The 14044-nt window shown below is 37.7% G+C and overlaps 1 protein-coding gene across 5 annotated transcripts in view; it reads left to right on the top strand.

The window, feature by feature from the left end:
• Tango6 (transport and golgi organization 6 homolog) overlaps positions 1-14044 on the top strand; it is a 173069-nt gene that overhangs the window by 10560 nt on the left and 148465 nt on the right. For 4 of the 5 annotated variants that reach the window (XM_078032585.1, XM_078032582.1, XM_078032586.1 and 1 more), the window contains exons 4-7: positions 2118-2259; positions 5508-5644; positions 7523-7685; positions 12681-12763. In XM_078032585.1, the coding sequence (XP_077888711.1) occupies positions 2118-2259; positions 5508-5644; positions 7523-7685; positions 12681-12763 (525 nt within the window). The remainder of the gene's footprint in view (positions 1-2117; positions 2260-5507; positions 5645-7522; positions 7686-12680; positions 12764-14044) is intronic. The other variant, XM_078032583.1, reaches the window with a different exon arrangement.

Genomic DNA, 14044 nt, shown 5'->3' on the forward strand with positions numbered 1-14044 from the left:
TTGTAGGTGGACACCCAGTCTTTATTTTATTTTTCTGTAGTGCTGAGGATCAAACCTAGGGCCTCGAAAGTGCTAGGTGGGCACTCTGCCACTAAGCCACAACCCCAGCCCAGGCTATGGCAATTTTATGTAAAATATATTTTATTCATTCTGAAACTAGATCCTTTTTTTTTTAAACTAAAATTTAACTGTTTACAATGTATTCTTTTGGTAGAAGTATTTGGACATCTTATTCTTTGAGTGGAGTTTTAGAAGTTAAGAAATTAAAACTAGAGCAATTATTGTTTCTATTTTTAACTCCTTTGTTTAAAACACAGACTAGTATCCGGGTGTGGAGGCAAGTGTGGAGGTGCATACCTGCAATCCCAGCAGCTGGGAGAGGCTGGTCACAAATTCAAGGCCAGTCTCAGCAACTTTGTGAGGTCCTAAACAATTTAGTGAGACCCTGACTAAAAGTTAAAAATGTACTAGTATACAACTAGGCATAAGAATGTTTCTTTCTTGTTTTTTAACTAATTTATCTGAAATGATTTAGTTTGCTTTTAGTACCTAAATTTTAGTTTTGAAACTAGTTACATAAAGAGTGAAGAACCAAAGAAGCAGCTTGTAGGTAAGAACAACAGTCAACTGACCGTGTATCTCCAGTGACCCCATCTCATCCCTATAATGTTTTGGTAGCCTTCCACTGGGCCTCTGTGCCTCGTACTGTTTCTGTGAATGAGTTCACAGTTTGCCAGATTAAACTAAACATGTTATAAGAACATCATGAAAAGCAGAGGCCCTGGGATTAGGCACACTGGAATTCAACCCTAGCATGCAGGTATATGAATTTGTAAACCTTTCCATTCCTTCTTAAGTCCCTTTTGAGATTTTGTGGGAGATACTTAATATACTGCCTAGCACATCACAGCCCTCTAAATAAATGGTAGTTATTAATCCTCGTTAAATAAAAGAGAGGACAAGCTAGTTATAATTTTTTTTTTTTTTTTTTACAGTACTGGGGATTGAACCCAGGGTCTCACACAGGCTAGGCTACATCCCAAGACTAGGATTAAATATTTCTGTCACTAATTTTTTTTTTTAATTTTAATATTTATTTTATTTATTTTTTTTTCCGGCTGACACAACATCTTTGTATGTGGTGCTGAGGATCGAACCCGGGCCACATGCATGCCAGGCAAGCACGCTATCGCTTGAGCCACATCTCCAGCCCTTTCTGTCACTAATTTTGATGTTTATATAGTTAAGTGCAATTGTTGTCAGCAATATGGTTAACATTCTAGTCCAAAATGAAGAACACCAAATCTGTTTTGTTCATGATGGCTCCACAGGTCTTTCGAAAAGAGCCCTTGAAGAAATACAGCTTTTTCTAGAAACTGCTGGGTCATGGGAATCAGAGTAGTCAAGATCATGGAGGCACGGTCTGGCATGTTCCCTCACTATTGTAAACTGCCCTCTTAATGGCAAATAACATTCATAAGAATCTTCTTTGGAAGTTAGAGTTGATTGGAAGGACTACATTTAGAGATTGGTTATATTAATTTTGTATTCCCAAATTCTACGTACACATTGATGTGTTTGTCATTTTCTGGGTTTGAAATTTCATTAATATATATATCACTGTATTTCTGCTTTCTTAAAATTAATGCTGACCTAGTGACAATAGCACATGCCTATAATCCCAGTGAATCAGGAGGCTGAGACAGGAAGATCATAAGTTTGAGGCCAGCCTCAGCAACTTAGCAGAATCCTGTCTCAAAAATAAAAAATAAAGACTGGGGATATAACTAAGTGGTAAAGTGCTCCTGGGTTCAATCCCCAGTCCCAAAAAAGAAAATAAAAGTAATGCTAAAGGTTTTTGTAAAGGAGAGACTTGGTATTTTGTTTTATTTTAAGGAAAAAAAATATTTTTTTAGTGCTGGGATTAAATCTAGGGCCTTGTACTTGCTAAGTACATGGTCTACCACTGAGCTTTATGCCTAGCCCCAAATGTTTTTGTTGTCAAATCTGTACAGTACACTGTTGTCAGTATGACCCAGTGCCTTTGAAAAAAGCTTCTATATACTATATGTGTTTCATTGATATTCACGATTCACATCTTCCTTTCCTTTTATCAGTCCTGCACAGATGTGAAGACACAGCTTAGATGTCGGGCCCCAGCTTGGCTTCGGCGTCTGTGTGGGCAGCTGCTCTCAGAAAGGTTAATGAGACCCAGTGGTGTTCAGGCAGTAGTCCGGGGCATTTTGGAAGGAGCAGGCGGTAAGAAATAGCATGTTTCTCTTTCTTTGCTATCCATTTCCTTTTGAGTCAGATTTGAGGTGAATCACTGGCCTCTAGTCTTTGCCTTTAAAATCTGACTGAGGGTTGGAGGTGTAGTGTAGTGGGGAGCATTTGCCTAATATATATGAGGCCCTGGGTTTGAACCCCCAGCACTGCAAAAAAGAAAAGAAAAGAAGTATTAGACTTTATCCAAGAGCATGCAGATTGGAGAGCTGCTATAAGAAAATTAGAACCCTGTATTTCTGAACTTTTTCCTTCTACTGGTGCATGTATGTATTGTTGTTATCTGGTAATATCTTGTTTTTTTCTCATATTTGACATTTTTGGTACTCTTCACTTTTTGTTTGTTTGTTTGCTTGTTTTGCAGTACTGGGGACTCAACCCAGGACCTCATGAATGCCAGGCAAGCCCTCTGCCATTGAGCTACATCCCCAGCTCTTTTTTTTTTTTTTTAAATTTTGAGATGGGGTCTTGCTGAATTAATAAGGTTAGCCCTGAACCTGTGATGTTCCTGTCTCACCCTCTTGAGTAGCTGGGATTTAGGCGAGGGCTACTGTGCCTGGCGCTTTTCACTTATCTATGCAAATCCAAATTTCCATCCAAATTTCCTTTTACCTAAACTTCCTTTGACATTTCTTAGGTCTACTGGCAGTGAATTCTTTTAGCTTTTATTTTGTCTGAAAAAGTCTTTACTTCACTTTATGTTTTTTAAAATATCTTTTTAGTTGTTGATAGACCTTTGTTTTATTTATTTATATATAGTGCTGAGAATTGAACCCAATGCCTCACACATGTCAGGCAAGTGCGCTACACCTGAGCCCCAGCCCCAGACCTCACCTTATTTTTGAAAGATATTTTACTGGGTACAAAATTCTGGGTTTACTTTTTTTTTTTTTTTTAATACTTCAAGGATGTCCCTGAGTTGTCTTCTGGTTTGTATGACTCCTGTTGAGAATTCTGTTGTCATTCTCTTTTATGTGTGTGTATATGTGTGTGCTGGAGATTGAACCCAGGAGTATTTTACCAGCGGTCTATATCCATGGTCTTTTTTTGTTTTTTATTTTGAGATAGGGTCTTGCTAAGTTGCTGAGTCAGGCATCAAATTTTCAATCCTCCTGCCTCAGCCTCCCGAGTCTCTGGGATTACAGGAGTGTGTTACCATACCTGGCTTACTAAGCATGTTTTTAAGGTTTGGTCATGTTGTATCATGAATCAGTCATTTATTCCTTTATTTGTTTGTTTTTTGGTGGTGCTGGGAGTTGAATTAAGGATGCTGTACCACTGAGTCACATCACCAGCCCTTTCTATTTTTGTTTTTTTGTGGTGCTAGGGATTGAACCCTTGTGCATGAGAGGCAAATACTCTACCAACTGAGCTATATCCCTAGCCCTCTTTTTATTTTTCATTTTGAGACAGAATCTTGCTAAATTGCCAAGACTAGCCTATAACTTGCAATCCTCCTATCTCAGCCTATGAGTCACTGAGATTACAGGTGTGCACCACTCTGCTAGCTTTGTCCTTTATTCATTTTTTATGACTGAATGATATTCCATTGTGTTGATATGCCTGGTAAATTTTTTTCTTTCTTTTTTTTTTTTTTGTGGGGGGTACTAGGGATTTAATCCAGGGACACTTAGCCACTGAGCTACATTCCCAGCCTTTTTTTTTTTTTTAATTTTGAGACAGACTCTTGCTGAGTTGCTTAGGACCTTGCTTAATTGCTGAAGCTGGCCTCAAATTTGTGATCCTCATGTCTCAGGCTCCCTAGTTGTTGGGATTGCAGGCATGTGCCACTTGTACTTGGCTTGACTGATAATTTTTGACTTGATGCTGTGTGTTTTTACTTTACATTGTTAGGTGCTAGATTTTGTTGTATACCTTTGTTGGGTTTTATTCAGCGATACATTGAAGTTTTTGGGATCTTTTTGATCCCTTTGTCCTGGCCTTTTTTTTGGTGGTGCTGGGGTTTGATCCCAGGGCCTTGTAAGTGCTAGGCCAGTGCTCTAACCCTGAGGCACGTCCTCAGCTTGTGATCCTGGCTTTTCAACATTGTTAGTGTGATTCTAGAGCAAATTTTCAGTTTAAGGTAATTTGACTTCATTACTAAGGCAATAAAACCTTCCTAGGACTCTATTTGATATCCTGTGTATTAGGAGGTCTTTCCATGCTGGTAAGTGGAAACACAAATTTTTCTTACTCATTTATGAACTTGAGAACTATCACATTTACTTCTTTCTGTTGGTGCTTTCCTTGGCCTTGGGGTATTTTCCTCACCTACATATGCAAATCAAAGACTTGATAGAGGAGCCCTCTGACTATGTTTCTTTGACCCAGTGAACAGTTCATTTGGGCTACCCTTAATGGGCTAGGGCTGAAAATTTTCCCCAAGTAGTGAGAGTAATTATCAGGTTTGCCTAGTTTGCTTCTCTTCTCTCAGTGATCAGTGACCTGGGCTGCCTGTTGTTCAGTTTCTAAAAACCACTGTTTATATATTTTTCCAGTATTATAATTGCTTAAGAATGGCTATAGTTTAAGTAAGTTTAAATGAAATACATATTCAGAGATAAACACTGAGAAGCTAGTATTCACATCACATGAATAATATTAGTACAATGATTCAATGCGACTTTTTTTCCTCTGACTTTTCCAGAAGGAAAGTACAGCTGGGCATAGTGGAGCATGCTTGCAATTCTAACTGCCTAGGAGGCTGAGGCAGGAGGATTGCAAATTGGAGGCCAGCCTCTGCAATTTAGTGGGACCCTGTCTGAAAAAATAAAATAGGCCGGGAATGTAGTTCAGTGGTGGTAAGAGTGCCCCTGGGTTCAATCCTCAGTACCACCAAAAAAGAAGAAAGGGAGAGGGAAGGAAAGAAGGAGAAAGGAAAGAAAGAAAAGTACAGAGGGGCAGATTATCTTGCAGAAGAAATAAACAATTTCTTTTTTTTGTTACTGGGGATTGAACCCAGGGGTACTTAAACACTGAGCCATATCCCAATCCCTTTTTATTTTTTATTTTGAGACAGGGTCTGAGTTGCTTAGGGCCTCCCTAAGTTGCTGGCTTTCAACTTGAGATTCTCCTGCCTCAGCCTCCTGAGTCTCTGGGAGAAATAAACAATTTCTAATAGAGAAAAGAAACACTCTTTATCCTAAATTTAATGCAGATTTGTCACATAGAACCTTACATAGGAAATTGCTGTGACTGTTTTACATCTCTCTCCATTGTGACAGCCGGAGCAGCTGGCGGAAGTGATGCTGAGGCAACAGCTGCTGACTGGAAGAAGTGTGACTTGATTGCAAAGATTCTGGCTGCATGTCCCCAGCAGTCTCTTTCACCAGAGAGTTACTACAGGAATATCTGTCCCCAGGTGAAGTGTCTTGTTTCTTTTGACCATTCTAGAACTATCTGCTTATTTACAGAAAAAAGGACACTTTTTTTTTTTTTTTTTTAATACCAGGGCTTGAACCCAGTGGCACTTAATCACTGAGCCATATCCTAGCCCTTTTTATTGATTGATTGATTGATTGATTGAGTACCAGGGATTGAACTCAGGGTACTCAACCACTGAATTACATCTCCAGCCCTTTTTTATATTTTATTTAGAGGCAGGGTCTCACTCAGTTGTTTAGCACCTTGCTTTTGCTGAGGCTAGCTTTGAACTTGTGATTCTCCTGCCTTAGCCTCCAGAGCCCCTAGGATTATAAGCATGTGCCACAGTGCCTGGCTTATGTTTTATTTTGAGATAGGGTCTCTCTAAGCTGATTAGAGCCTCACTAAGTTGCTAAGGCTGGCTTTGAATTTTTGATACTTCTGCCTCAGTCTCCTGAGTTGCTGGGATTATAGGCATGCGCCATTGTACCTGGCTAGAAAAAGGACTTTTAATGTTCCTCTGAAATTGAAGTAAGAGTATTATAATATTTAAGTTTTTTGTTAAGTTATGGAACTACTCAAAAAGTAAATAAAAATCTGTGGAAGAGAATGACCTAATTTTTTAGATTTAAGAATTCCTGGGGGGGCTGGGGATGTGGCTCAAGCGGTAGCGCGCTCGCCTGGCATGCGTGCGGCCCGGGTTCGATCCTCAGCACCACATACCAACAAAGATGTTGTGTCCACCGAGAACTAAAAAATAAATAAATAAATAAATAATAAAAAAAAAAGAATTCCTGGGGCTGTAGCTCATCGGTAGAGCACTCCCCTCTTTTTTTTTTTTTTAAAGAAATGAGACCTATTTATTTATTTTTAAAGAGAGAGTGAGAGAGAATTTTTAATATTTACTTTTTAGTTTTCGGCAGACACAACATCTTTGTTGGTATGTGGTGCTGAGGATCGAACCCGGGCCGCACGCATGCCAGGCGAGCGCGCTACCGCTTGAGCCACATCCCCAGCCCTGAGCACTCCCCTCTTACGTGTGAGACCCTGGGTTCAATCCTCAGCAGCACATAAAAATAAATAAACAAAACAAAATAAAGATATTGTGCCCATATATAACTTAAAAAAAAAAAAGAACTCCTTACCAGGGCCAAAGACATAGCTCACTGGTCAAGAACTTGCCTAGCTTGTATGAAGCCCTGGGTTTGATCCCCAGCACCCCCAAAACCAAACAAACATACCATTATTAAATGACTAGCTCAAATTGCTCTCAGAGCTAGAACCTGAAATAGTTTCATTATCCTTCTTTTTCTCTTTCTCCTGGTGGTACTGGGGATCTAATCTAAGTAGAATGCCACTGAACTACATCCCCAGCCCTTTTTATTATATTTTATTTTTCAGATACATAGATTTATGAAAGCAGATACACATTCAGGGAAGAATGTGGGCTATCTCAAAGGAGAGATTTTTTGGGAATAAAGTAAGAAGAACATATTTAAGAGAGAATGCAAGGCATTTCCAAAGGGAGAGTGAGCTGTTTTTTTTATTTTGAAACAGGGTTCTTATTAATTTGTTGAGTTTCCCCTAAAACTTGGAATCCTCTTTCCTCAGCTTCCTGAATTACTGGGATAACAGTCCTGTGGCACTCCACCCAGAAGTGAATCTACATTTTATAAATTTGAAACTTATTAATAAACACCCAATCTTTTCAGTGCTTACACTCTTTGGTAATGGATTGTTAAAGCCATTCTGTTAAGTCAGTGTTATCACTGCAACTTTCTTTTTTGGCTAAAGAAATAAATGTTTTTTTCCTCTTAATTACTGTCACGTTCCTTGCAAAGACCCTGATATTTGCTTTATGTGATTTTTCTTGTAGATTTTGGATTTATTTCATTTTCAAGATAAATTGACAGTACAGCAATTTCAAAGAGTCGCTACCACTACCTTTATAACTATGTCGAGAGAACAGCCACAACTGGCAGCAAAGTATTTGCTTCAGCCAATGTTAGCTCCTCTTCATCGATGTTTGAATACAGCAGGTAAAGGAGAATGTCTGGAGGTTAGGTGTCTCTCTAAAAGGCCTTCTTCAGGCTGGGGATGTGGCTCAAGCCGTAGCGCGCTCGCCTGGCATGAGTGGGGCACTGGGTTTGATCCTCAGCACCTCATAAATGTAAAATAAAGATGTTGTGTCCACCGAAAACTAAAAAAAAAAAAAAAAAAAAAAAAGGCCTTCTTCAGTGGTTCAGACTTAAGTGATTTAGTTTTCCTTTTTTCCCCCTACAACTTTTTATTTTGAAAAATTCACAAAACTTCTAAAAAGTACTTTGAACCACTCATATGCTTCACCAACTGTTCACATTTTGTTCACATTTCCTTCCTTCCTCTTTACACATGAATATAGTTTCTCTCAAAACTAATTTGAGAATTAGTTGTAGACATCATGACATACCCCCATAAATACTTAAGCATGTGTCTCTAAAGAAAAGTGTGTCTTTCATGACCACAATACTTGATGCCACTCAGGAAATTTAACACTGATAATACTATCAGTATTTTGTCCTGGACCTTGTTTATTTATTCAAGGAATATTTATTTGTGCCAATCCTTCTTTGTGTGTTAAATTATATTTGCAACACCAGTTACATATTTGTACATTCAATCTGTTGGTAACAATAGGGACTAGATAAGAATATAACTGATCTTGTAGAGGAAAGAGACCATGGTATGGGAGTTGGGGGGGTGGGAAATGCTGAGAAATGATATTGGCCAAATTATATTGTTATATTGTGTGCATGTGTGAATACGTAACAACTAATCCCATCAGTGTGTACCATATAATGCACCAATTAAAAAATGAGGGGACAAAAAGAAAAAAGAATATGACTGGTCTTACATAGTTTTATCATTGCCATTGGAGAAATAGTCTATAGAATAAGGTTTCTTAATTTTGTATTTCATTTTGTTACTACATTGTTAGGACTATGTGGTAATTATGATGGATGCCATATATTGGTTCCACTTTTTATTTTTGTTTTTAATTTTAATTGGTTTGACAACAGAATGCATTAAAATTCATATTATACATATAGAGCACAATTTTTCATATCTCTGGTTGTACACAAAGTAGTCACATCCTTCGTGTCTTCATACATGTACTTAGAGTAATGATGACCATCTCATTCCACCGTCTTTCCTACCCTATGCTCCCTCCTTTCCCCTCCCTTCCCTTTTCCCCTTTGCCCTATCTAGAGTTCATTTAATCTCCCCTGTCCCTTACCCCCTGCAGCATATAATGGATCAGCATCCTTAAGTCAGAGAAATCATTCAGCATTTGGCTTTTTGGGATTGGCTAATTTTTACTTAGCATTATATTCTCCAGTTCCATTCATTTACCTGCAAATGTCATGATTTTATTCTCTTTTAATGTGGAATAATATTCTATTATGTATATATATCACATTTTTTTTATCCATTCATCTACTGAGGGCATCTAGGTTGGTTCTACAGTTTAGCTATTATGAATTGTGCTGCTATAAACATTGATGTGGCTGTATCCTTGTAGTATGCTGTTTTTATGGTTCCATTTTTATCAGTTCTAATTTTTTTTACATTAAAAAAATTGGGGGGACTGGGGTTGTGGTTCAGTGGTAGAGCGCTTGCCTAGCACGTGCGAGGTGCTGGGTTCGACCCTCAGCACCACATAAAAATAAAAACAAATAAAAATAAAGATATTGTGTCCAACTATAACTAAAAAAATAATTTTAAAAAAATTGGAGGGCCTGGAGTTGTGGCTCAGTGGTAGAGCACTTGCCTGGCATGTGTGAGGCCCTGGGTTCAATCCTTAGCACCACATATAAATAAATAAAATAAAAGATCCATTGAAAACTAAAAAAAGATTTTAAAAAATTGGGCGGGGGCGCTGGAGATGAACTTTGGTGTAGAGCACTTACTATGCATGTTTGAGGCCCTGGGTTCAATTCCCAGTACTGTAATTAGCAAACATCTTCTATTTTGGAAAACTTTTTTCGCCTTTTAACTGTTTTGATATCCAGATGCATTTCACAATGCAATCACGATGTTGTCTTTGCCTACATGAGCATCAATACTTGCAGAATGGATGTCAGTGATTGGGAAAAAAAATTGTGAAGATAGTAGTAAAATGGAGGATTCAGGATTCATTCATTCATTCATTCAGTACTAGGGATTGAACCCAGGGGCACTCTACCACTGAGCTATACCCCTAGCCCTTTTTAAATTTTTATTGTGAGACAGGGTCTTGCTAAGTTGTAAAGGCTGGCCTTTAATTTATGATTCTCCTGCCTCAGGCTCCTGAAGCACTGAAATTACAGCCATGAACCAATGTACCTGGCTCAAATGTTTTAAAATAGAGCTGGGCCTGGTGGAACCTTCCTTAATCCCAGCAACTCCAGAGACTGAGGCAGGAGGATTGCAAGTTCAAGGAAAGCCTCTTCAATTTAGTGAGACCCTGTCTCAAAATAAAAACTGAAAAAGGGCTTGGGGTGTGGCTCAGTGGTAGACCGCCCCTGGGTTCAATCCCTAGTTTAAAAAAAAAAAAAACTGTTTAAAGGGAAATCTTTGAACACATAATTAGAGTGATTGTATAATGAACTCCTGTGTGCCTGTCACCTGTATACAACTATTCAACTCTCTGTCATTTTCATTTCATTTAATCCCCAATTTTTCATTCAATAAATTTTAAAATTAAAATTGTGATATGAAATAATAAGTTGACTGACAGTTTTTCTTTCTTAGTGATACATAAAATAGCAATGCATATTTATAAACAGCAGCATAGATTCCATGAAATGTTATATATGAATAATATATTGTACAATGGTAACCATGTTGATTTTCAGATCTTAGCTGTTAATTAGTTAGCCATCTTTCTTTCTTTTTTTCTTTTACATTTTGTTTATTTTTTTCACATTTTTATTAGTGTATTAGAGTTGTACATAATGTTGGGATTTGTTGTTACATATTCATACATGCATACAATATAACAACATAATTTTGCCAGTATCACTTCTCAGCATTTCCTCCCTCATTCCCCACCTCTCATCTTCTTGTCTCTTTCCTCTACTGATCTCCCTTTGATTTTCATTTTATTATTTTTAATTTTTATTTTTAGTTTAATGTATTTTAATAGAAAACAGGAACAGCATAGAAGACAGACAACATTAAAAATGTACTTGGGTCAACATACCTTATCAGAGATATGATAAATTATTATATAATGGTGTATTAAGAATCATAATGCTAAATAAATAAATAAATAGGAAAAAAAAACATACTTGGGACTGGGGTTGTGGCTCAGAGGTAGAGCACTCGCCTAGCACATACGAGACACTGGGTTTGAGCCTCAGCACCACATAAAAATAAAGAAAGGTATTGTGTCCAACTACAACTAAAAATAAAAAATGTCATAAAAAACCCATGTACTTGTATGTGGGACAACTCCATTAGAAAAGTATAGTGAGTGGATGGGATCTACTGTATGATAAAAATGCTACAAACACCATTTAGTTGCCGCCAATCAGAATTTTACTTGTTGAAAAAGATTCAAATGCCAGCATTGTCCAGAAAAATTTAACAGTTTTATTTATAATTGTTATAAACTTGAACTGCTGAAACGTTGTTCACTGACATTTTAACTTGCCTAATATTTTTATAGTAAAATTTATATTAAAAATTTATAGTAAAACTTCATGCACAAATGAAAATGGAAAAACGGCCAGTACCTGATTTCTGTACCCTCTTTTTCCACTCACAGTCATATACTTAAGTACCTTTTGACCCCATGGGAAAAAAATATCTATCATTCAGAACTACCAATAACAAGAAGAAGAAAAAAAAATTTTTGAGAATGAAATGTTTCCCTCCATAGTGAACTCTTTTTTTTTTTTTTTTTTTTTGGTACTGGAATTGAACTCAGGGGCACTCAACCACTGAGACACATCCCCAGACCTATTTTGTATTTTATTTAGAGACAGGGTCTCACTGTTGCTTAGCACCTCACCCTTGCTGAGGCTGGCTTTGAACTTGCGATCCTTCTGCCTCAGCCTCCCAAGCTGCGCCACCATTCCTGGCTCATCATATGAATTCTCCAGTATGTTCTCCACATATGCAGCGTGTTGGTTGGATGTCTTCGCAATAATTGTTACACATTTGGCACGGATAGCACACAGGGTTGGTCTCTTCAAAAAGACCAACCAGATAGGCCTCACCTGCCTCCTGCAAAGCACCAATAGCTGCGCTCTGGAAGCGCAAATCTGTTTTAAAGTCCTGAGCAATTTCTTGCACCAGACGCTGGAAGGGGAGCTTGCTTATCAGAAGTTCAGTGGACTTACTGCAATTACTCCTATAATCGAAGTGCAGCGGCTGTTGTGAACACAATTGCACCCTTTAATTTTCTATGGGATCCCTAACCCTCCTACCTTTCTTTTCCATTTTCCTCTGTAGCTTCTGCATATAAGAGAAAACACATGACCCTTCACCTTCTGAGTTTGGTTTATTTCTCTTAACATAAATGGTCTCCAGTCCCATACATTTTCCTGCAAATGACATAATTCATTTTTCTTTATGACCGAATAAGACTCCATTGTGTTTGTATATCACATTTTTTTTTATCCATTCTTCCATTGATGGACACCTAGGCTGATAGTTTGACTGTTTTTAATTGTGCTGCTATATATATGGGTATGCATGTACCCTTATAGTATGATGATTTTAATTCTTTTTTTTTTTTTTTTTTTGGTGGTGTTGGGGATTGAATCCATGACCTTGTGCATGTAAGGCAAGCACTCTACCAGCTAAGCTATATCCCCAGCCCAGTGATTCTAATTCTTTGGGATAAATACTGAGGAGTAGTATAGCTGGGTCATGTGGTGATTAGTGGTTGTACTAATTTACAGTTTCTCCAACAGTGTAAAAGTGTGAACATCTTTGTAGTAAAACTATCTCCTATTAGTGCCTCAGTGAGGCACTGAGTGTGGATAATTTTGTTTGTTTTCTAGAGGTTCCAGAGAATGATATAGTACCAGGAACCATTTTGGTGTCAGAAGAAGAACTTAGTAGATGTATTGAAGATGTGTTTAAGGTTGGTAATTCAAGTCACTAATATTTTTAGCTTGTATTTTTACTTATTCTTTTATTTTTATTTTATTTATTTACTTATTTTTGTGGTGGTATTGGGAATTGAACCGAGGGGACCTCATGCTCACCAGGAAAGTGTTCTACCACTAAGCTGTAGTCCCAGCTCTTAAATAATTTTGTCTTTATTTTATTTTACTTTTTGTACCAGGAATTGAACCCAGAGGTACTTAACCACTGGGCTACATTCCAGCCCTTTATATTTTTTATTTTGAGACAGGGAATCACTAAGTTGGTTAGGGCCTTGCAAAGTTGTTGAGGCCAGCTTTGAATTTGTGATCCTTCTGCCTCAGTCTCTGGAGCCACTGGGATTATAGGTGTGTACCATGGCACCTGGCAATTTTGCCTTTTATTACATACTTTAAGAATTGGAGTGACTAGCAGGGTGTGGTGGCACACACCTGTAATCCCAGCAATTCACGAGGCTGAGGCAGGAGGGTTGCAAATTCAAGGCCAGCCTCAGCAATTTAATGAGACCCTATTTCAAAAATAAAAAAATAGGGGCTGGGGATGTGGCTCAAGCGGTAGCGCGCTCGCCTGGCATGCGTGCTGCCGGGTTCGATCCTCAACATTACATACAAACAAAAGATGTGTCTGCCGAAAACTAAAAAATAAATATTAAAAAGATTCTCTCTCTCTCACTCTCTCTTTAAAAAAAATAAAATAAAATAAATAAAAAATAAAAAATAAAGCTGAGCACAGTGGTGCACTCCTGTAATCCCAGGTGCTTGGGAGCTTGAGGCAGGAGGATCATGAGTTCAGAGCCAGCCTCAGCAACTTTGTGAGGCACTTAGTGACTCAGCAAGGCTCTTTCTCTAAATAAAATACAAAATAGGGCTGGGGATGTGTCTTAGTGGTTGAGTGCCCCTGAGTTCAATTCCTAGTACCTCGCGCCCCCCCCCCAAAAAAAAATGTCTTGATGAAAAGGACAGAAGCATTTTTCAGCACCATAGGTTTTCTAAAAGTATGATAATATTGAATCTACTTTATAATTTTTGATAGTAATCTATTATGGAGAAGTAGTTCTATATAAATGAATCCTGAAAATGACTACCTAAATATATAACAAAAATGAAAAATATATAAATTGTATGTTTGCTATGATTGCAGCCTTATAAATATATATGAGATATATTTTCAGACAAAAACAAAATGCATGGTGTTAGGGCCAGATGGAGTTGGGATAAATATTCTTCTTTAAAGTTTATTTCAATAAATTTATAATATT

This window comes from Ictidomys tridecemlineatus, chromosome 15, assembly GCF_052094955.1.
Source record: "Ictidomys tridecemlineatus isolate mIctTri1 chromosome 15, mIctTri1.hap1, whole genome shotgun sequence".
NCBI classification, from domain to species: domain Eukaryota; kingdom Metazoa; phylum Chordata; class Mammalia; order Rodentia; family Sciuridae; genus Ictidomys; species Ictidomys tridecemlineatus.